A 24,395-nucleotide genomic window follows, 5' to 3' on the forward strand; every position below is an offset into this window, starting at 1 on the left:
GAGGCTCGCGTCCGTGGTAACCAGGATCCAATCCTGAATTCCGAACCTGCGACCCTCCAGGAGGTGAGCACTTTGCAACCACCACAGGAGGGACACTCTGGAACCTGGGGACAGAGTTATTTTCCGATGTAAGTGCAGATGGGACCCGGACCACTTGTCCAGAAGGTCCCATTGAAAAGTCCTTGCATGGAACCTTCCGAAGGGAATGGCCTCGTAGGCCGCCACCATTTTTCCCAGAACTCGAGTGCATTGGTGAACTGACACCCTTTTTGGTTTTAGCAGGTCTCTGACCATGTTCTGGATGTCTTGGGCTTTCTCTATTGGGAGGAAGACCTTCATTTGTTCCGTATCCAGTATCATACCTAGGAACGGTAGTCGAGTTGTCGGAATCAACTGTGACTTCGGTAGATTAGAATCCAACCGTGTTGCTGGAGCACTCTCAGAGAGAGCGCCACACTACTCAGCAATTTCTCCCTTGATCTCGCTTTTATCAGGAGATCGTCCAAGTATGGGATAATTGTGACTCCATGCTTGCGCAGGACCACCATCATTTCCGCCATTATCTTGGTGAAAATCCTCGGGGCCGTGGAGAGTCCAAACGGCAACGTCTGAAATTGGTAATGACAATCCTGCACAGCGAATCTCAGGTATTCCTGATGGGGGGCATATATGGGGACATGAAGGTACGCATCCTTTATGTCCAGAGACACCATAAACTTCCCCTCCATGTTGGCTATTATCGCTCGGAGAGATTCCATTTTGAATTTGAATCTTTTTATGTACAGGTTTAGGGATTTCAGATTCAAAATAGGTCTGACCGAGCCGTCCGGTTTCGGGACAACAAATAGGGTTGAGTAGTAACCTCTTCCCTGCTGGTGCAGAGGAACCTTGATTATCACTTGCTGTATACACAGAGTTTGAATTGCAGCTAACACTATATCCCTTTCCGATGTGGAAGCTGGTAGGGCCGATTTGAAAAATCGGCGCGGGGGCACCTCCTCGAATTCCAATTTGTAACCCTAGGAAACTATTTCCAACACCCAGGGATTCAGGTCCGAACTGACCCAGGCCTGACTGAAAAGTCGAAGACGTGCCCCCACCATACTGTAGGTTTTGGAGCAGCCGGGGAGGACTTTTATTCCTGGGCACCTGCCGAAGCAGGTGCTCTTTTGCCTCTGCCCTTTCCTCTAGCGAGGAAAGAGGATCCCCGACCTCTTCTGGACTTGTGCGACCGAAAGGACTGCATATGATAGGGTGTTACTTTCTTTTGCTGTTGGGGAATATATGGTAAAAAATTTGATTTACCTGCTGTAGCTGTGGAAACCAGGTCCGTCAGCCCATCCCCAAACAATACATCACCCTTATAGGGTAGTACTTCCATATGTTTCTTGGAATCCGGATCACCCGTCCATTGGCGAGTCCATAAGGATCTTCTCGCTGAGAAAGACATGGCATTGGCCCTAGAAGCTAGCAATCCAATGTCCCTTTGAGCATCCCTCATAAATAAGACTGCGTCCTTTATGTGGGCTAGAGTTAAGAATATAGTATCCTTATCCATATTATCAAATTGATCTGTCAGCTCATCTGTCCAAGCTGCAATTGCGCTACACACCCATGCTGATGCAATTGTCGGTCTTAGCACAGCCCCTGTATGAGAATAAATACACTTTAAGGTAGTTTCTTGCCTGCGATCTGCAGGGTCCTTAAGGGCCGCTGTGTCAGGAGACGGTAGTGCCACTTTCTTGGACAAGCGCGTCAGGGCCTTGTCCACAGTGGGGGATGATTCCCAAATCTCCCTGTCCTGCTTAGGGAAGGGGTATGCCATATAAATTCTTTTGGGGATCTGCGGTCTCTTGTCCGGAGTCTCCCAAGCTTTTCCAAAGAAATCATTTAATTCATGAGATGTGGGAAAATTAATAATCTGTTTCTTTTCCTTAAACATGTGTACCCTTGTGTCGGGGACCGAGGGTTCATCCTCAATATGTAACACATCCCTTATTGCCACAATCATACACTGAATGGTTTTAGTCACCCTAGGGTGCAATTTTACTTCGCCGTAGTCGACACTGGAGTCAGAATCCGTGTCGGTAGTAGTGTCTTGTGTTAAGGGACACTTTTGAGACCCCGACGGGCCCTGTGAGTCTGTCCAATCCGAGGATTGACCATCTGATGTCCCCCCTAATTCAGCCTTATCAAGCCTTTTATGTAAAGATGCCACACTTGCATTCAACATATGCCACATGTCCATCCAATCCGGAGTCGGCACAACCGACGGGGACACACCACTCATTTGCTCCACCGCCTCCTTGGAGAAGCCTTCCGCCTCAGACATGTCGACACACAGGTACCGACACCCCACACACACACAGGGATTAACCTATAAGGGGACAAAACCCCAACCAGGCCCTTAGGAGAGACAGAGAGTATGCCAGCACACACCCAGCGCTTAATAACACTGGAAAGATATGACCAGATAGCGCTTTTATATATAAAATGACCAGATTCCCACTCACTGCGCTCAAAATGCCCCCCCTCCTCTTTTTTCCAGCCTGAATGTTCAGCAGGGGAGAGACCAGGGAGCCAGCGTTTTCCTCATGCAGCTTCTGTGGAGAAAATGGCGCTGGTTAGTGCTGGGGATCAAGCTCCGCCCACCCGACAGCGGGCTTCGGTCCCGGTGATTTTTCTATAGAAAATGGCGGGGGATCGTAGAATTACTGCCCAGCAGCCTAATCTACCTTGTCAGTGCCCAAATGTGAGGTTTATTGCTGCCCAGGACGCCCCCCCCCTGCGCCCTGCACCCTTCAGTGCTGCTGTGTGTGTGACTGGGAGCAATGGCGCGCAGCGGCCTTACCTCATGAAGATCTGATGTCTTCTGCCGCCTAAGATGTCTTCTGCCTTCTCATCCGCTTCTATCTTCGGCACCTGTGAGGAGGACGGCGGCGCGGCTCCGGGACGAACCCCAGGTGAAACCTGTGTTCCGACTCCCTCTGGAGCTAATGGTGTCCAGTAGCCTTAGAAGCAGTGCCCAACTTGACAAGCCAGCTCTGCTTCTCTCTCCTCGGTCCCACGATGCAGGGAGCCTGTTGCCACCAGGACTCCCTGAAAATAAAAAAAACTAACAAAATTCTTATCAACAGAAAACTCTGGAGAGCTCTCTGCAGTGCACCCATTCTCCTCTGGGCACAAGATCTAACTGAGGTCTGGAGGAGGAGCATAGAGGGAGGAGCCAGTGCACACCCATAGTCAAAGTTCTTTTTAGGTGCCCTATCTCCTGCGGAGCCCGTCTATACCCCCCATGGTCCTTACGGAGTCCCCAGCATCCTCTAGGACGTAAGAGAAATGGATAATAAGAGTTCCATCTTTTCGGAATCTTATATTTCTTACTGGGCGTCGCCCAAGACTCATCCATCATTTCCGTCAGCTCATCTGACGCTGGGAATTCAGTTTTAACCGATTTTGTTCGTTTAAACACAGGTGCTTTAGATTTTAACACTGTCTTAGCTGGCTCTTTCAAAGAGAGAACAGCCTTCACAGCATTAATAAGTTCAACTACATCCTCTGAACTAAAACTCTGCAACTGATCATCATACGGAGTATTTGAATATACTGTATCATCATCTGTTGTATCATCTTGTGTAGTCTGCCACATAGACACATCTGTCTTAGCCTTACCTGTCCCTTGGTTGCTTGTAGAGACTACTGGAACCAAGCCGTAGGAAGGGAGCTGCATGTATGGGTTAATAGTGTAACCTAACCCTTGAGGTGGTGCTACCGGAGTTAACCTGTCCGCTATTGAAGATAGAGCCTTTGCGAACATATTCCATGGTGGCTCTGTTGGTGGTTGAACCAACTCCTGTTTTTTTACTTTGCTGAAAAGCAAAACAGTTCGCACACAACCCCTCATAAGTGACCAATTGGTCCATACCAATTAACCGTGTCTTACAAGATAAGCATGTTAGGGATGTAGGAGTGCTTGATAAATTCTCCTCGTCACTTTTGCCGCTCACAGACATGGTAATAATCTGTTAATGACTACACAATTTGTGACTGAAAATCATATATATATATATATATATATATATATATATATATATATATATATATATATATATATATATAGAAGTATATAGAAGTGAGATCAATCTGACCACAGCCATGCACCTGAAATGAGGGTCAGAACAGGACTGACAACGTAGAAAAAAGTCAGCACACATACTAGCAGTCAGTCACATGTTAAGGCATTAGACATTGTTATATGAGAATACAACCCCCATAACAACTTACAAGTAAGTAGGAAAATTGTACTTCTGATTCAACTGGTTCTTTTTCAACATAACATGCAGAAAACACAGTAATATTCAGATCTCATATGCAATATGTACTAAAAATTAACAATTCATACTAACAAGTAGAGAGAATTTTTAGTATTGCAGACCCTTCCTCTGTAGAGCGGGATACAGGGAGACTCACCACACTTCAATATCCAAGCAAATGCGCTCATAAAACGCTGAGTGGCTTCAGACGCTACTGATGTACACTACTGCTCCTGATAACTGATAACGGACACAGTCGTTCACTGACGGACATGGACGCTTAGCGACTTCCACGTGTATGCAGACGCTAAGGCTTGCGACTCTGTCTACGCGGGATCGCTAGTGTACACAACCGCAGCGTCTAAGCTGCGACCGAGTACCCTCGTGGTAGTGTCTGAGAAGGAAGTGAGGTCATTCAGTTCATGGACGGGAGTCGCACGGAAACTGGTCATGAACTCGGAGGAGGGGCGGCCAGGAGAGCGTCTGAATCCCCCTGTTGACTTAAACTCTACGGATCGCGGCCTCTACCCAGTCCTGGCGCCTATGATCCCTAGAGCGTAGCGCTGTCGCACTCGAGATGTTCGGCGCATCAACACACTGTTTGTAGTCTCCACCAATACAGTGTAGCTGTGTCCGGACCCCTCTAGTAAGAGGAAATCCATACACTTACCATCCCCCCATGCTCCGGCCACAGCCTGGTTACGTCTGCTGGACCTGCTAGAACATCCGACACAGACGCCTGTCGAGACAGCACTGTACCGCGAAGGTAAGCGTTGTTGCGACCCAGTGGGGAGTTGTTTGAACGACTCTTTCCAGTATGGGTTTAAGACGCCGTTAAGAAAAGTCGCTCAAAAAAAAATAGTAAGTCTATAAAAATAACATAATAAAAGCTTCAGGCTGCTTTTATCTACAGCTGCCCTGTGACCATGGTCCGGCTTCCTGCCGCACCAAGCAAAAAACTGATCTGACTGAGTCAATGGCCGGGACTATATGGGGAAGCCCCGATGCATCCTGGGAGGCCAGAAAGCTCGTGACCGTGTTGGTGCCATTTCCGCTGTCGCTCAACCATATCCCAATGTTATCCTGTGGACCCAGCCAGAGAAATAACAATGCACAGTAACTACTGGATGTATATAACAGAATACTTGTACTAAAATATTCAGGTAGCAGTACACTTGTTCTTAACGAACACTGTCTAAAATGACATGTAGAATACTTAAGTGTCTGTAAATGCACAGCGCTGATGAGACAGGTGGCTTTACAGAGGAGACAGTGCCTGCAGTCCTGGAGATCAGTCCACCTAGCAGTGTAAAGATGGCGCCAAAATCACTGTCGGAGTGAGGGAGAGAGAAATACAGCTCCAGGGCGGGAACACCAGCAGTAGATGGCGCCCATAGCTGGGGGAAGGGCTGCAGGTCAGCACCTTATCCCATATGCTGGTCCTCACCACAGGTACTGTGGAGCCTTTGTAAAATAAGAATTTACTTACCGATAATTCTATTTCTCGTAGTCCGTAGTGGATGCTGGGGACTCCGTCAGGACCATGGGGAATAGCGGGCTCCGCAGGAGACAGGGCACATCTAAAAAAGCTTTTAGGTCACATGGTGTGTACTGGCTCCTCCCCCTATGACCCTCCTCCAAGCCTCAGTTAGGTACTGTGCCCGGACGAGCGTACACAATAAGGAAGGATCTTGAATCCCGGGTAAGACTCATACCAGCCACACCAATCACACCGTACAACTTGTGATCTGAACCCAGTTAACAGTATGATAACAAAACGAAGTAGCCTCCGAAAAGATGGCTCACAACAATAGTAATAACCCGATTTTTGTAACAATAACTATGTACAAGCATTGCAGACAATCCGCACTTGGGATGGGCGCCCAGCATCCACTACGGACTACGAGAAATAGAATTATCGGTAAGTAAATTCTTATTTTCTCTAACGTCCTAGTGGATGCTGGGGACTCCGTCAGGACCATGGGGATTATACCAAAGCTCCCAAACGGGCGGGAGAGTGCGGATGACTCTGCAGCACCGAATGAGAGAACTCCAGGTCCTCCTTAGCCAGAGTATCAAAATTTGTAAAATTTTACAAACGTGTTCTCCCCTGACCACGTAGCTGCTCGGCAAAGTTGTAATGCCGAGACTCCTCGGGCAGCCGCCCAGGATGAGCCCACCTTCCTTGTGGAATGGGCATCTACATATTTCGTCTGTGGCAGGCCTGCCACAGAATGTGCAAGCTGAATTGTACTACAAATCCAGCGTGCAATAGACTGCTTAGAAGCATGAGCACCCAGCTTGTTGGGTGTATACAGTATAAACAGCAAGTCAGACTTTCTGACTCCAGCCGTCCTAACTATATATATATATATATATATATATATATATATATATATATATATATATATATATATATATATATATATATATATATATATATATATATATATATATATATATATATATATTTTAGGGCCCTGACCACGTCTAGTAACTTGGAGTCCTCCAAGTCCCTAGTAGCCGCAGGCACCGCAAGAGGTTGTTTCAGGTGAAAACGCTGACACCCCTTTATGAAGAAACTGGAGACGAGTCCCAGTTCTGTCCTGTTCAAATGGAAAATTTTAATATGGGCTTTTGTAAGACAAAGCCGCCCATTCTGACAATCGCCTGGCCGAGGCCAGGGCTAACAACATGGTCACTTCCCATGTGAGATATTTGTCAACAGCATGGTCACTTTCCATGTGAGATATTTCAAATCCACAGATTTGAGCGGTTCAAACCAATATGATTTTAAGAAATCCCAACACTATGTTGAGATCTCACGGTGCCCCTAGGGGCACAAAAAAGCTGTATATGCAATACATCCTTTACAATCTGGACTTCAGGAACTGAAGTCAATTCTTTCTGGAAGAAAATCTACAGGGCCGAAATTTAAATGTTAATGAACCCCAATTTGAGGTCCAAAACACTCCTGTTTTCAGGAAGTGTAGAAATCGACCTAGTTGAATTTCCGTCGTGGAGCCTTCCTGGCCTCACCCACGCAACATATTTTCACCACATGTGGTGATGACGTTGTGCGGTCACCTCCTTCCTGGCTTTGACCAGGGTAGGTATGACCTCTTATGGAATGCCTTTTCCCCTCAGGATCCGGCATTCAACCGCCATGCCGTCAAACGCAGCCGCGGTAAGTCTTGGAATAGACATGGTACTTGCTGAATCAAGTCCCTTCTTAGCTCCCCAGGCCCTTAGTCCTCTGTGAGCATTTCTTGAAGTTCCGGGTACCAAGTCCCTCTTGGCCAATCCGGAGCCACTAGTATAGTTCATACTCCTCTATGTCTTATAATTCTCAATACCCTGGTTATGAGAAACAGAGGAGGGAACACATACACAGACTGGTACACCCACGGTGTTACCAGAACATCCACAGCTATCGCCTGAAGGTCTCATGACCTGGCGGAATACCTGTCCCGTTTTTTGTTCGGGCGGGACGCCATCATGTCCACCTTTGGTCTTTGCCAACGGTCCACAATCATGTTGAAAAACTTCCCTATGAAGTTTCCACTCTCCCGGGTGGAGGTCATGCCTGCTGAGGAAGTCTGCTTCCCAGTCGTCCACTCCCGGAAAGAACACTGCTGACAGTGCTATCACATGATTTTCCGCCTAGCGAAAAATCCTTGCAGTTTTCACTGCCCTCCTGCTTCTTGTGCCGCCCTTCTGTTTACGTGGGCGACTGCCGTGATGTTATCCCACTGGATCAATACCGGCTGACCTTGAAGCAGAGGTCTAGCTAAGTTTAGAGCATTATAAAATTGCTCTAAGCTTATTTATGCGGAGAGAATTCTCCAGACTTAATCACACTTCCCTGGAAATTTTTTCCCTGTGTGACTGTTCCCCAGCCTCTCAGGCTGGCCTCCGTGGTCACCGGCATCCAATCCTGAATGCCGAATCTGCGGCCCTCTAGAAGATGAGCACTCTGTAATCACCACAGGAGAGACACCCTTTTCCTTGGATATAGGGTTATCCGCTGATGCATCTGAGGATGCGATCCGGACCATTTGTCCAGCAGATCCCACTGAAGAGTTCTTGCGGGAAATCTGCCGAATGGAATTGCTTCGTAATAAGCCACCATTTTTACCAGGACTCTTGTGCAATGATGCACTGACACTTTTCCTGGTTTTAGGAGGATCCCGATTAGCTCGGATAACTCCCTGGTTTTCTCCACTGGGAGAAACACGTTTTTCTGGACTGTGTCCAGAATCTTCCCTAGGAACAGTAGACGTGTCGTCGGAAAAAGCTGCGATTTTGGAATATTTAGAATCCACTCGTGCTGTCGTAGAACTACTTAAGATAGTGCTACTCCGACCTCCAACTGTTCTCTGGACCTTGCCCTTATCAGGAAAGCGTCCATGTTTCTTTTAAGAAAAATCATCATTCCGGCCATTACCTTGGTAAAGACCCGGGGCGCCGTGGACAATCCAAACGGCAGCGTCTGAACTGATAGTGACAGTTCTGTACCAGGAACCTGAAGTACCCTTGGTGAGAAGGGCAAATTTGGACCTGTAGGTAAACGTCCCTGATATCCAGTGACATCATATCGTCCCCTTCTTCCTGGTTCGCTATCACTGCTCCGAGTGACTCCATCTTGATTTGAACGCTTGTATGTAAGTGTTCAAATATTTCAGATCTCACCGAGCCGGTTGGCTTCAGTACCACAATATAGTGTGGAATACTACCCCCTTCCTTGTTGTAAGAAGGGTACTTTGATTATCACCTGCTGGGATTACAGCCTGTGAATTGTGTGAGGGGGAGACGTCTCGAATTTCCAATGTACACCTGGGATATTACATGTAGGATCCCGGAGTTCCCTTGCGAGTGTTGCTGAAACTCTTGAGATGACCCCCTACCGCACCTGAGTCCGCTTGTACGGCCCCAGCGTTATGCTGCGGACTTGGCAGAAGCCGTGAGGAGCTTCTGTTCCTGGGAATGAGCTGCTTGCTGCAGTCTTCTTCCCTTTCCTCTCCCCCTGGGCAGATATGACTGGCCTTCGCCCGCCTGCCCGTATGGGGACGAAAGGACTGAGACTGAAAAGACTGTGTCCTTTTCTGCCAATATGTGACTCGGGGTAACAAAAGGTGGATTTTTCAGCTGTTGCCATGGCCACCAGGTCCAATGGACCGCCCCTTTATACGGCAATACTTCCATATGCCGTCTGGAATCTGCCTCACCTGACCACTGTCGTGTCTTCGTCTGGCAGATATGTACATCACATTTACTCTTGATGCCAGAATGCAAATATGCCTCTGCGCATCACACATATATAGAAATGCATCCTTAAAATGCTCTATAGACAATAAAATCCTGTCCCTGTCAAGGGTATCAAAATTTTCAGTCAGGAAATCCGACCAAGCCCCCTCAGCGCTGCACATCCAGGCTGAGGCGATTGCTGGTCGTAGTATAACACCAGTATGTGTGTATATACTGTTATGATATTTTCCAGCTTCCTATCAGCTGGCTCCTTGAGGGCGGCCGTATCTGGAAACGGTAACGCCATGTTTTTTATAAGCGTGTGAGCGCCTTGTCCACCCTAAGGTGTGTTTTCCAACTCGCCCTTACTACTGGCGGGAAAAAGGGTATACCGCCCATAACTTTTTGTCGGAGGAACCCCACGTATCATCACACACTTCATTTAATTTATCTGATTCAGGCAAAACTACAAGTAGTTTATTCCCACCCTACAAAATACCCTTATTTGTGGTACTTGTGGTATCAGAAATACGTAACACCTCCTTCATTGCCCTTAACATGTAACTTGTGGCCCTAAAGGAAAAATACGTTTGTTTCTTCACCGTCGACACTGGGGTCAGTGTCCGTGTCAGTGTCTGTCGACCGACTGAGGTAAATGGGCGTTTTTACAAGCCCCTGACGGTGTCTGAGACGCCTGGACCGATACTAATTTGTCCGCCGGCTGTCTCATGTCGTCAACCGGCTTGCAGCGTGTTGACATTATCACGTAATTCCATAAGTAAGCCATCCATTCTGGTGTCGACTCCCTAGAGAGTGACATCACCATTACAGGCAATTTTCTCCGTCTCCTCACCAACATTTTCCTCATACATGTCGACACACACGTACCGACCTACAGCACACACATACAGGGAATGCTCTGATAGAGGACAGGACCCACTAGCCCTTTGGGGAGACAGAGGGAGAGTTTGCCAGCACACACCAAAAGCGCCATAATGTATATAACAACCCTAGAAGGTGTTGTTTCTATATATGGGCTCTTAATATATAATTATATCGCCAATTTATGCCCCCCTTCTCTTTAACCCTGTTTCTGTAGTGCAGGGGAGAGTGGGAGCCTTCCTCACCAGCGGAGCTGGTCAGGAAAATGGCGCTGAGTGCTGAGGAGAATAAGCTCCGCCCCTTTCACGGCGGGCTTTTCTCCCGGTTATTAGGAAAACTGGCCTGGGTTAAATACATACATATAGCCTTAATGACTATATGTGATGTATTTATTTGCCTCTAAGGTAATCTATATTGCTGCCCAGGGCGCCCCCAGCAGCGCCCTGCACCCTCCGTGACCGAGATCAGTGAGCCGTGTAGCAACAATGGCGCACAGCTGCAGTGCTGTGCGCTACCTTCATGAAGACTGAGGAGTCTTCTGCCGCCTGTTTCCGGACCTCCGTTCTGCCGTTCTTCAGCGTCTGTAAGGGGGATCGGCGGCGCGGCTCCGGGACGAACCCCAGGCTGACCTGTGTTCCGACTCCCTCTGGAGCTCAGTGTCCAGTAGCCTAAGACTTCAATCCTCCTGCACGCAGGTGAGTTGCAAGTCTCTCCCCTAAGTCCCTCGTTGCAGTGATCCTGTCGCCAGCAGGAATCACTGATTAGAAACCTAAAAAAAAAAACTTTTCTAAACAGCTCTTTAAGAGAGCCACCTAGATTGCACCCTCTCGGACGGGCACAAAAACCTAACTGAGGCTTGGAGGAGGGTCATAGGGGGAGGAGCCAGTACACACCATGTGACCTAAAAGCTTTTTTAGATGTGCCCTGTCTCCTGCGGAGCCCGCTATTCCCCATGGTCCTGACGGAGTCCCCAGCATCCACTAGGACGTTAGAGAAAACGGATTTTAGTAAATCCGACCTGTGCTCCCTGACCTGGTGGATATAGTGGGGTCCCTGTACAGTACAGAGTCCATGACAACGGCACGGTCCGTCTCCTGGGACCGCGATTTATCGGTGGGTCCCACCTGGGGGACCCATTTACCTCCTCACTGACGTGCAGCCACGCGATCCTGGAGAGCGTCAGAGATGGTGTATCTGATGACCGGTGCGCCTCCGCTGCAAGTGCCCGGGAACCCGGCCGCGGGAGTATGCGGCCGCAGCACAGTATGTCACAATGACATATAAAGTGCTGCGGCCCTTGAAGTCTTCTTAAAAAGCTCTTTTCAGGGCTGCCTAGCGCAGCCCTACCTGTTAGTGACCTGCACTGCAGGCACCAACTTAAAACGGAGCTCCAGTGCCTGGAGGCGGGGTTATAGAGGCGGCGGTACAGTGCATCCTGGGAACAGTCAAAGCTTTAGCCTGTTGGTGCCTCGCATCAAGATCCAACTCTACACCCCGATGTATTCCCTGTGGAATCCCAGTGTACCCCGCTGCAGAAAGTACTATATGTAAGCCTCTTTTTGTTAAGGTGTAATACCCCTGGGATGTCTTTATAGAGGGTCCTTAGTGGGGTATCACATAAGGGGCACTACTACTGTGAGGCATAACGTGTATTAATGAACACTATGGTGTGGTGTAACGTGTATAAGAAGCACAGTTCAGGTTCAGAACATGGGACCCCCTGCATCAGCATAGCTAAACTGCTTCAGAAAGTGTGCTTTGGGCACGGTGGCTCACTTCGTTCACCACAGGTTACTATTCCCATCAGGTGTCCACGTGGATAGTGAAACTGATAGCCCAGGGGTCCCATGTTCTGAAATTGTGGAAAGGAGCACTACTGTGTGGCGTAACGTGTATAATGAGCACTACTGTGTAGCACAACGTGTACAACTATGTGACGTAACATGTATAAGGAGCACTACTATGCGGTGTAATGTGAATAAAATTTAACTACTGTGGTGCGTAATATAAAATTGGGGCTACTACTCTGTGGCCACAACCATTTTCAATGATACCACACCCCATTATCACCCCCTTCTGCACAAACTATCCCTATTTGGAATATGTGGTGGGGCCCAATGCATATTGTTGCACCTGGGCCCAGCGCTCGTTACTTCCACCACCGATAAGCTGTCTAGCTCATCCATTACCCACAACAATCATCTGCAATAAACACTTAGGTCTTAAGTTATCGTTAAATATACACAAAGTGTCCAAATTATTATGACCACCAGGAGATTTTATGCAGAGTAGAAACTGTGCAGATCATGCTCATGTTGAATTGTACAGAGTAGACCAGCAGACAAAAATTGAGCCTGAGTGCAAGGCCTGTCGTCGTTAACGACTAATGCTCTCACTGTTGCTGCGAGCAACAACAACAACAACAATTCAACATTCAAAGTCTGCCAGATTGCGTGCATTACCCACTTCATTAGGCTCTGCATACCGCTGCCTTTTCTTTTTTTAATACAGATTCAGACATTCCACATCAGCATCTACCATGCATAAAATCACCTGGTGGTCATAACAATTTGACCACTCAGTGTAAAATTGCTTTATTTGTGTGTAAGCCAAAATTGCATCAGTAAATTTCCAAATCTTAGGCTATAGGCAATTACAATCAAACATACAGGTAAAAACAAGCATAACAGTCATTATCATCATAATCCTGTCTAAATGACATGTAAAGATGTGTCCTAAAAGGCATGTTACAGATGATCACAAACCATAATTGGGACTCAATTGGGAGTGTAGTTTACTTGGGTCTTCATCCTCATATGGTACTACACGTGCACAACCCCCCCCCCCCCCCCCCCCTTCCCTCGGGATCCGGTCTCTAGGTCGGCAGTAACTAAGTTGTCACTATCTAGGTTGACCACTACCGGTCGACAGTAACTAGGTTGACAGGTCAAAAAGTCGACATGAGTTTTTCACGATTTTTTTATCTTTTTGAACCTTTTCATACTGAACGATCCACGTGGACTACAACTGGGAACGGTAAGCATGGCGAGCCATGCGAGGGAACACGGTGCACTAATTGGGGTTCCGTCACTCTACGAAGAAAACGACCCAAAAAAACATAAAAAAACTCATGTCGACCTTTTGACAGGTCGACCAATAGTGGTCGACCTAGACACCATCGCACACTTCCCTCTCCTCCAGGCACAAGTATAACAAACTCTCAACTCAATATACAGTAGAGTGCAAGTTGTGCACATGTGTAGCGGGACAAACTTTGTGCATGCGACACGTTTGCATGGTGCAAATGGATTTGTATAGAACTCGGGAGATGTAGCAAACCCTCTAAAGAGATAAAAGAGGAGAAGTTGCCCATAACAACCATTCATTTAGATTCTGTCATTCTCTAGACTGTGCCAGATAAATGTTAGCTGTCTGCCTTCATAGAGATATCATGGTTCAAATGCCAGGAAGGGTCGTTTCTGTAGTGTGAGAAGTCACTAATCTGCCCCCCTTAGTTGAGTACCAAATTTAGATTTTAAGCTTTGCTACAAAGGGAAAGTGCCTGAATAAAATAAACTGTATACAACTCTGTAAATATGAAAGTTATTCAAATGTTACAAGAACTTTGCATTACAAATGTGAGAGAAAGAACATAAGCACTCACCCAGTCTTGGCATAACTGCCCCCAGAAACTGCTCATCTTCCTGAAAGTGGTTTTCCTGCAGGGACTCCAGCAGTTTTTGCAAAACATCTTGAGGAACTTTGCAACCGGTGCCTTTGAGCTCTGCAAAGCGCGTCAGCCGGAAGCTTTTATCAAGCTCATAACTCTCTGGATTGAAGGACTCCCGGACAGACATGTTTTGCAGTTAGATTATTTTCCCAGTTTGTGCTGTTTAATGAACAAGTCCTTTTTGGGTGAACCTAGTCAGTGAAAGCAAGAAAATCAATGATTATGATTATGGTAATGTTATAATAATGTCAATTGCTATAGCTTTAAAAGAGGCCCCCAGGTAGTAACTGTAAACGAGAATTATGTTGAAAAAAAGGCAGAATTCTTTACAAAATAAGAATATGCATTTAAAAGGGGCATGTCCACTTCCTAATCCCATAATAAACCCTTCTGCGTTGTCAGCAGAAATCCACCTAAAGTAGGGCTTTTGGGCACCTTGACTGTCTTTAGACAGGAGTAGTTGCTTTACGTGGCTAATCCCCTGCATTTTGGCTGTGACCTCTGCGATGAGCACATACGTAACTTTATACGAGAGCTGTGGCCATGATAAATTAGTTTAATTCACCCCAAAGAAAGAAATATAATAGGGTATGAGTTTGTAAAAGTGCCAATTTTGGGGCGATTATGCTTTAAGATTTACAGCAGCAATTTACTCATTTTTACATGCAAAAGCAATAAAATATATCCACTTTACACCCAGTGAATGAAGATTTCTGTTTGCACACTCAGGAAAATGCAAGCAGAAATCGGAATTACTCAGAGCTACAGTACATTCCCGCGATATTCAGCCACTACACACATATCAGCCAGTTACGGTAGTGCTGAATTTGCATGTTTTCACTCACATCTCTATGGGGTGCAAGGGAAAACATGCGCTGCCAGCGGACATACCGTATATACTCGAGCATAAGCCGACTTTTTCAGCACTTTTTTTTGTGCTGAAAAAGCCACCTCGGCTTATACTCGAGTCAGTGGCAGTGCAGTGTGACAGGCAGAGCAGTGTGAAGGAGGGACACGGAGCGCACAGCGCACGCCTCTCCTGTGTCCCTCCTGCATCTCCAGCGGCAGCGGCGGGTCTATTAAAGGAAGTACCCGTTCGTGACCTCTGATCACGTACCGGCACTTCCTTTAATAGACCCGCCGCGGCCGCCGGAGATGCAGGAGGGACACAGGAGAGGCGCGCGCTGTGCACTCCGTGTCCCTCCTTCAGATGACAGAGCGGGATCGACGGAGGGGTAAGTAACAGGCACTGGGGGAGGGGGCATATGTGGCAGCATGAGGGGCATATCTGGCAGCATGAGGGGCATATCTGGCACTGTGGGGCATATGTGGCAGCATGAGGGGGGATATCTGGCAGCATGAGGGGCATATGTGGCAGCATGAGGGGCATATGTGGCAGCATGAGGGGCATATGTGGCACATCTGGCACTGTGGGGCATATGTGGCAGCATGAGGGCATATCTGGCAGCATGAGGGCATATCTGGCACATCTGGCACTGTGGGGCATATTTGGCAGCATGAGGGCATATCTGGCACATCAGGCACTGTGGGGCATATCTGGCAGTATGAGGGCATATCTGGCACTGAGGGCTGTGTACGGCTAGAGCTGCATTTCCCACCCTAGGCTTATACTCGAGTCAATAAGTTTTCCCAGGTTTTTGTGGTAGAATTAGGTGCCTCGGCTTATATTCGGGTCGACTTATACTCGAGTATATACGGTATCTATCCATGCCGTACGACTGATTCCCCCCTTTTTACCCTATTACATTCCCAAAACATGTTTAATATGTAATGCGGACCATTCTGTAAATATACATTTCCATATGAAGTTATAGAATCCCCTTCACCGGAAGTGTTTTCATGAATGCAATAAAACAGCAAATCTCTCTGCCCAAGTTCATCGGAATATATGGTAAAGGGGGGTACACATGGAGAGATCTGTGCTTAAATTCTAAGCACTCTGACTAGATTGCTTACAAATTAAGCATGGATCTCTCCGTGTGTAGGGTGCCACAGACATGCACGCCAAATCTAGTGAGATCGCTCATTTCACCGCTAGGTGAAATGAGCGGGCCCTCCCCCCCTTGCAATCAATCAACTACTTGTCCCATGGTTCCTTGCTGAGAGCGGTTATGTATAGGGTTCAGCTGGGAACGGAGACACAGGATTGGACAATTTTATTTAGATATTTCTGAAAGCAGACCCGGTTCATTTGTTAATTACACCTTGAATAAGTCCCCGCTAGGGGTAGAAACGCATCATTGTGCAGGCGTTCCAGTCCAGCTCAGCAGCGTTGGTTACCTGAAAAAGCGGATTGGCTCATAGGGAAGACCCAGGTTCCCCTTCACAGATCCATATGCTTTTTAGAACTGTTTGACTGCAGTTTCAACATCCTTGGTAATTACCCTCTGCACAGTGACTTGGGAGCCTCTTTTTAGGGTTACTGCTTTGCTATTGTATATACATTGTGACTGGTACGGATTCATTTTGTATTATTCTATTCAAGTGTATCAAACTGTACTTCATTATATACATTTATACTTTTATATCCCTGAATTGGTTCTTCTGCAATGGAGAAAATATTGCTCGGCACTGATTGAAAACTGAAACTATTGAGGAGCGCTGGTTAAGTTATCTCTCCAATATTTTTTAATTATTTGGAATAGTAACCTGTGGCGAGCGGAGCAAGACACTGATCCCAAAGCGCGGCGAGTGAATCGGACGCGAGGGTCCAATGGTGCATAGGTAAAACGAAAACCTCAAAACGAACGGAGAATGGATAAAACATTTAGGTGCTGTAAGGGCGGAAGTTATTTACTGCCCTCTCGTGTGGTCACTTCCTGGTCCTGATCACAAAGGAAACATAGACACAACCCTAGTAATAACTTGCTATCATATAAACTGTGGATTCTGATTGGTCCACCTGATCAATACCCCTCCACAGCAATTTAAAGTGGTAACCGTAAATCATATGCAGGTTCTAGATTACAAAAACAGAGAGGCCCCTGGGTATCTGGGGTAAGAAACAGTAATTTGGTAGTAAGGCATAGGGGTGGGTCTTCTGTATGCCGACTGACGGGATCCCGGCGCACAGTATACCGGCGCCGGGATCCCGACAGCCGGCATACCGACACTTATTCTCCCTCGTGGGGGTCCACGACCCCCCTGGAGGGAGAATAAAATAGCGCCACCGTGCCCGTAGCGTGGCGAGCGCAGCGAGCCCGCAAGGGGCTCATTTGCGCTCGCCACACTGTCGGTAAGCCGGCGGTCGGGCTCCCGGCGCCGGTATGCTGGTCGCCGGGAGCCCGACCGCCGGCATATCGTAGTGAACCCAGGCATAGAAATAACTGGCACTTCAGCTTTTCTACAACTTGGCTGGCCCATTACAGTGTAGACTTTTCAGTACAACTTTACTGTTGACATTCAGATTATAATGTATTGGGTTATGCTCCCAAATTGTACATGAATTTTCTTTAGCTTTCTGTAGTTTTATTTATGAAGATATTTGTATTCTCAAGCAGATTTGTTTGTTTTAATTTCCTTACGCTATGACGCAGCCCTGCAACAGCTAGAATTGTATCCAGAGAGCAGCTTTGTACTGTTTATTTTGTTATCCTCCTCAGACATAGAAGGTATGGCTAAAAGAAAGAAAACTAGAAAGATTCAGTATACTAGTAAAAGTTGCAAGACTGCATCCCCAGCTCAAATAAATTAATTGGAGGTTTGGAGTGCCTTTAAACCTGAACCACCTATTGAAATTAATGTATAGCACCTGTATCAATAAAATGCTATTGGATTTGTGATATTACTGGCACAGTACTACGCCAGTAATGAACACAAAGTTACCACATCCCATGTATACTGTAACTCATTAAACATGACTACGAGTAGGGCCCTCTTCCCTCATGTGCTTATTCTTTTCTTACTTTAATAATCCTCAACTGCCCAAATCATGCAGTTTTTTGGCCACCTGGAACTTCTCTGTCATTAATGCTGCATTCACACCGCAAATGCCGGGTCCTACCCGGTAAGACAAACGTGTACTTACCGGGTGGGATCCGGCATTTGCGCTCCGTTGCAGGCTTCCCGACCCGGCAATATACCGGGTCGGTTGCCATGACAACGGAGGTCGCAGCAGCAGCAGCAGGGGCGGGGGTGGAGGCGGCGTCGGGAGATGAGCTCATCTCCAGCGCCGCCTCTCCCTATCTTGTGAATGGGAACCGTGTCGCATCGACACGGCTCCCATTCACACCGCACCTGACCCGGTAATCAACCCGGGTAAAACCCTTCTTTTTTACCGGGTTGATTTACCGGGTCAGGCGACCCGCTAAATCACCCAGTGTGCTTTCACATCGCACACTGACCCGGTTCGACACGGCAATATGCCGTGTCGGTACCGGGTTATTTGTGCGATGTGAAAGGGGTTTTACTGGTGTAGTTATGCTTAGTTACCCTGTACTTGTCCTAAATTGTCTTCAACTGTAAGTCACTGTTTTCCTGTTTTGATTATGTGAATATGTACTCTGTAACTGGGCGCTGCGGAACCCTTGTGGCGCCATATAAATAAAGGATAATAATAATAATAAGTGAATAAGCCACTATTGCTACACTTTGTTGTTTTTTTTGTTTTGTTGTGGGAAAGAATGGCTAATTTAACTATATTTATTTTTATTATTTATTAATAATACTACATATTAAGAATATTAATAAAACTATGCTGTAGCACAGGGGTGGCCAAACAGTCGATCGCGATCGACTGGTCGATCGCGGACATGCGACCAGTCGATCGCGATCCGCCACCCAGCCACCCGAAGCCGCGCCTCTCCTGCCTGCTGCTCTGCCTCCTCAGTGACGGCAGAGTGTATAGCTCAAATCAGGTGTCGGTTCGTTAGCCAATGAGAGCTCGTGGACCGGCGCCTGATTTGAGCCATACACGCTGCCGTCACCGCCGGAGATTAGACTGAAGCAGGGCGGGCGGAAGACAGGAGAAGCGCGCGCTGCGCTCTCCACTCCGGTGAGCTCTACTATGGGGGCATATCTGGCATTGTGGGCACATGGCTCAGTGGGGGCATATCTGGCAATGTGGGGCATATCTGGCACTGTGGGGTCATATGTGGCACTGGGGGCATATCTGGCTCTGCGGGCACATGGCACTGTGGGGGCATATCTGGCACTGTGGGTACATGGCACTGTGGGGCATATCTGTAATCTGGCGCTGTGGAGGCATATCTGGCACTGTGGGCACATGGCACTGTGGGGGCATATGTGTTTGAGGTTTTTACCTGTGGGGTCCAATGTGTTATTTCGTGTGAGGCAGTCATTACACTCTGTGCAGCAAGACTACGTCCCTTTTTTTTGTTATACCACGCCCACTTTTTGTTATGCCACACCCACTTTTGCGCTCGCTATTATTCCTCTTGGGTAGATCACAAAAGCTTTTTAGCTTTCAAAGTAGATCGCCAACACCAAAAGTCTGGCCGCCCCTGCTGTAGCATATATCATCCCTGACTAGGTAAAAGCCAAGTCAATGAATCGGAATAGGAGATCTAAAGTAATGACAACATTTCCAATAAACAGAAAGATAAATGGAATATGTTATATGGATTTGCAGAAATGTCATATGTCCTCATATACGTATACGGGGGAAGGCATTTTCAAATAATGCTTTCAATGTTTGCAACATTAGGAAAATACATAATTATTATCTGGTGACAAAATGCATCCAACCACTTAATAAGGTATCATGTTATAAATGATGCAAGTAAGCTTTTGAAACATTTTATATTTAATTTATTTATACACTGCTCAAAAAAATAAAGGGAACACTAAAATAACACATCCTAGATCTGAATGAATGAAATATTCTTATTAAATACTTTGTTCTTTACATAGCTGAATGTGCGGACAACAAAATCACACAAAAATTATCAATGGAAATCAAATTTATTAACCCATGGAGGTCTGGATTTGGAGTCACCCTCAAAATTAAAGTGGAAAAACACACTACAGGCTGATCCAACTTTGATGTAATGTCCTTAAAACAAGTCAAAATGAGGCTCAGTAGTGTGTGGCCTCCACATGCCTGTATGACCTCCCTACAATGCCTGGGCATGCTCCTGATAAGGTGGTGGATGGTCTCCTGAGGGATCTCCTCCCAGACCTGGACTAAAGCATCCGCCAACTCCTGGACAGTCTGTGTTGCAACGTGGCGTTGGTGGATGGAGCGAGACATGATGTCCCAGATGTGCTCAATTGGATTCAGGTCTGGGGAACGGGCGGGCCAGTCCATAGCATCAATGCCTTCTTCTTGCAGGAACTGCTGACACACTCCAGCCACATGAGGTCTAGCATGGTCTTGCATTAGGAGGAACCCAGGGCCAACTGCACCAGCATATGGTCTCACAAGGGGTCTGAGGATCTCATCTCGGTACCTAATGGCAGTCAGGCTACCTCTGGCGAGCACATGGAGGGCTGTGCGGCCCCCCAAAGAAATGCCACCCCACACCATTACTGACCCACTGCCAAACCGGTCATGCTGGAGGATGTTGCAGGCAGCAGAACGTTCTCCTTGGCGTCTCCAGACTCTGTCACATGTGCTCAGTGAGAACCTGCTTTTATCTGTAAAGAGCACAGGGCCCCAGTGACGAATTTGCCAATCTTGGTGTTCTCTGGCAAATGCCAAACGTCCTGCACGGTGTTGGGCTGTAAGCTCAACCCCCACCTGTGGACGTCGGGCCCTCATACCACCCTCATGGAGTCTGTTTCTGATCGTTTGAGTTGACACATGCACATTTGTGGCTTGCTGGAGGTCATTTTGCAGGGCTCTGGCAGTGCTCCTCCTGTTCCTCCTTGCACAAAGGTGGAGGTAGCGGTCCTGCTGATGGGTTGTTGCCATCCTACGGCCTCCTCCATGCCTCCTGATGTACTGGTCTGTCTCCTGATAGCGCCTCCATGCTCTGGACACTATGCTGACAGACACAGCAAACCTTCTTGCCACAGCTCGCATTGATGTGCCATCCTGGATGAGCTGCACTACCTGATCCACTTGTGTGGGTTGTAGGGAGGTCATACAGGCTCGTGGAGGCCACACACACTACCGAGCCTCATTTTGACTTGTTTTAAGGACATTACATCAAAGTTGGATCAGCCTGTAGTGTGTTTTTCCACTTTAATTTTGGGGGTGACTCCAAATCCAGACCTCCATGGATTAATAAATTTGATTTCCATTGATAATTTTTGTGTGATTTTGTTGTCAGCACATTCAACTATGTAAAGAACAAAGTATTTAATAAGAATATTTAATTCATTCAGATCTAGGATGTTATTTTAGTGTTCCCTTTATTTTTTTGAGCAGTGTATAATGCACCCATATCATGCAGAACTTTGCAAAATATTTCAGTCATTCACATCATTCCCTGCCCAGTGAAGCTTACAATCTAAATTCCCTTCCACATTGACACAAACACACCAAGGTTATTTTTTTTTTGTTAGAAGTCAATTAATATGAGAAACCCACGCAAACACATGGAGAACATATAAACTCCTCACAGACAGCCCCTTGGTTAGTAATTGAACTCATGGCAGTGAAGGCAGTGTAATGATTAGCATTACTACCTCACAGCACTGAGGTCATAGGTTTGATTCCCACCATGACCCTGTGTGGAGTTTGTATGTTCTCTCATGCTTGCGTGGGTTTCCTCCCACAATACAAAAATATACTGCTAGGTTAATTGGTTCCCAACAAAAATAAACTGTGTGTGTCAAGGAATATAGATTATAAACTTCCATGGGGCAGGGACTGAGGTGATTGGCGAAATAGTCTCTGTAAAGTGCTGCGGAATGTGTGTGTGCTATATAAATAACTGATAATAATAATAATAATAATAATAATAATAATAACAACCTCAGGGCTGAGACCATAACACTAACTAGCACTCCATTCATGCAGTAAAGCTTTTAGGCCAACTATACCTGATCAATATATGCACATTATCTTGCCTATATGTGGGGGATCAAGAAAGCCCTGCAATATTGTACCATTATCAATTCGATCACATTGAACTTTTGCAGCATGTTAATTTAACAAAATATCTCTTTGTGCAGTCATATGGGTTTCCTTTAAATTCATTGTCAATGCACTGCACACAAATAAAATAAATAAATCTGATTGGACTGCCATGCCAGCTTAGACCCTCCCAATGTCTACTACAACCGATTGAGGAGAGGGTAGAATAAGGAATACAAACATCTGTTAAAAAATGCATTTCTATAGAAAGTGGGTGGAAAGGTGTCATTTAATGCAGCTATGAGAGGACTACTGCTCCAATCGCCAGGATTTGGGCCATAATCAGGGACACCTTAAATTTCGGATGCTGCCTTTAATGCAGCAAAACACAGACAGGTCATAACTGTGTGTGGGAGCAAGGCTTTGTGTGCAACAGCAGTTACCTGCAATACTTCTGAAAACCATGCACGCTGCCAGGTCTACGGAAACCAACAAAACTACTCAATGACAAAGCAGATGCCCCAAACCCGTACTAAACTATTTTTTAAGAGATACAGTGCCATGCTAATATGAGCATTTACAGATAAAATGGCAGCAAAGATCTAGCTTTATGAACCACAGCAAGCGATACAGTTGTAGATGGCTGTCCACATAATGAACTAAAAGACAGGCAACATGTGGGCACCTGAATTAAGCTATTCTAAGTGCTAGTTTGCTAAAAATCGTTGTGGCATTCAATGTCCAACAATTTCCCTGCCATAGCTCAATTTATATTAAGCTAATCATATGAAAACAAAATGCAGATACTGTACTTAAACCAGGACTAATTATACATTTGTTTTACAACATTTGTTGCCCACAAAGTAAACAGTAGAAGGAAATTTCCTCAGTACTGGTGACCTTACGGTAACCCTAAACAAGGTTACCCCAGGTCACAAGACCCATAAAAATAGAATATCCATGATACAGCCACAAATCATCTATAGGCTGCTAGGGTATAAACTATCCAGGAGACATTAAGAAATGTTACAATAAAAGAAGCACATTTGTAAATGCAACATACCATAACAATTATAAATAAGGTCAAAGATCACTGGAAGAAATGCAAGAACAAAGAAATACATATTCAAGCAAGGAAGCATGCAATTCATTATAGTAATAGGAAATATTGCTATCAATAAATGGGGCTCTAGAACGGGTTAAATGCAGTCATTAAATGGAGAGCAGACTTTTAATAAGAGTGAAAATGCAGACGTAGAAGTATACGGTCCTGCTGGAGCGATAAAGGGTGTAATATGGAAGTGTGTACACTGTGGGTATAGGGGATGCCACTAATGAGGAGCACTTGTATCTGTCTGGGTGCCACTGTTATACAGAGATGCTGGCTGAGCACTGGGAGATCATGTCAGGAACATACAAGGTGTGCAGGGAACACGCCTGAGAGCTATGGATGCTGCATGCACTGTGTACAATAGACTTTACAGCCTGTGTGCTCTAGCCATTTGTTGTGGCTCTGGGCCCCAGGCCCCGGGCTGCTCCCTCCTCCCAACCCGTCTTAAAGGCGCAGGGAGACAGCAGGTCGGCCGGACATGCATGCCCTGTCTCCCAGGCCTTCGGTGCAGGCAGGCGGGAGCGAAGATGTCGACAGCTGGCTTACATTAACCCCGCCGCTGCCAGTACTCCCGACCCTTAAGGCGGCCCGGCCTGCTCCCCACCCTCGGTGGCTCACCAGCCGGACAGACGGATCACGCGAGGCGGTGACGCGGCTCTACTCACCGGATCTATATTTCTTATTTAACGGTTCCCCTTTAAGCGGCGGTGGCGGGCGCCCTCCCCTGTGATTCCTCCGCTCCTCCTCCCTCCCCCTCACTTACCGGCTCTCCATCCGCCTCCCTCCGCAGCCTCCGTCCCGCACACCCACAATGCACCGCGCGGCCCGAGCCCTGTACACACACGCACACACTCACTCATGCTTTATTATTATAGCACCCAGCCAGCAGCAGCAGCAACATGTGCATAGGGTGGGATGTCGCGCTCGCGTATTCCCATCGCAGCTAGCACCCCTCATACTGTACATGCCATAATACCAGTGGTCACCCACCATGTGGACGGCTTGTAAAAGTACCTTAATTTACTAGGATATTTCCATATTATTATACATGAAACCTTTTTTTTTATTATTGGCTGATTGTAAAGTACCACTGGTTCTGTGCGTTAT

General features: G+C 46.7%; 1 protein-coding gene across 4 annotated transcripts in view; it reads right to left on the reverse strand.

Moving 5' to 3' along the window:
• Positions 1–24,151, reverse strand: part of SEPHS1 (selenophosphate synthetase 1) — a 223,882-nt gene extending 199,731 nt beyond the window's left edge. Inside the window, exons 1-2 of one of the 4 annotated variants that reach the window (XM_063926893.1) lie at positions 24,052–24,151; positions 14,107–14,363 (exon numbers count right to left, since the gene is read on the reverse strand). In XM_063926893.1, the coding sequence (XP_063782963.1) occupies positions 14,107–14,299 (193 nt within the window). In that variant the 5' untranslated portion in view covers positions 14,300–14,363; positions 24,052–24,151. The other 3 variants (XM_063926894.1, XM_063926896.1, XM_063926895.1) reach the window with 3 other exon arrangements.
• Positions 24,152–24,395: the final 244 nt, after the last annotated feature.

Source organism: Pseudophryne corroboree, chromosome 6, assembly GCF_028390025.1.
Source record: "Pseudophryne corroboree isolate aPseCor3 chromosome 6, aPseCor3.hap2, whole genome shotgun sequence".
NCBI classification, from domain to species: Eukaryota; Metazoa; Chordata; class Amphibia; order Anura; family Myobatrachidae; genus Pseudophryne; species Pseudophryne corroboree.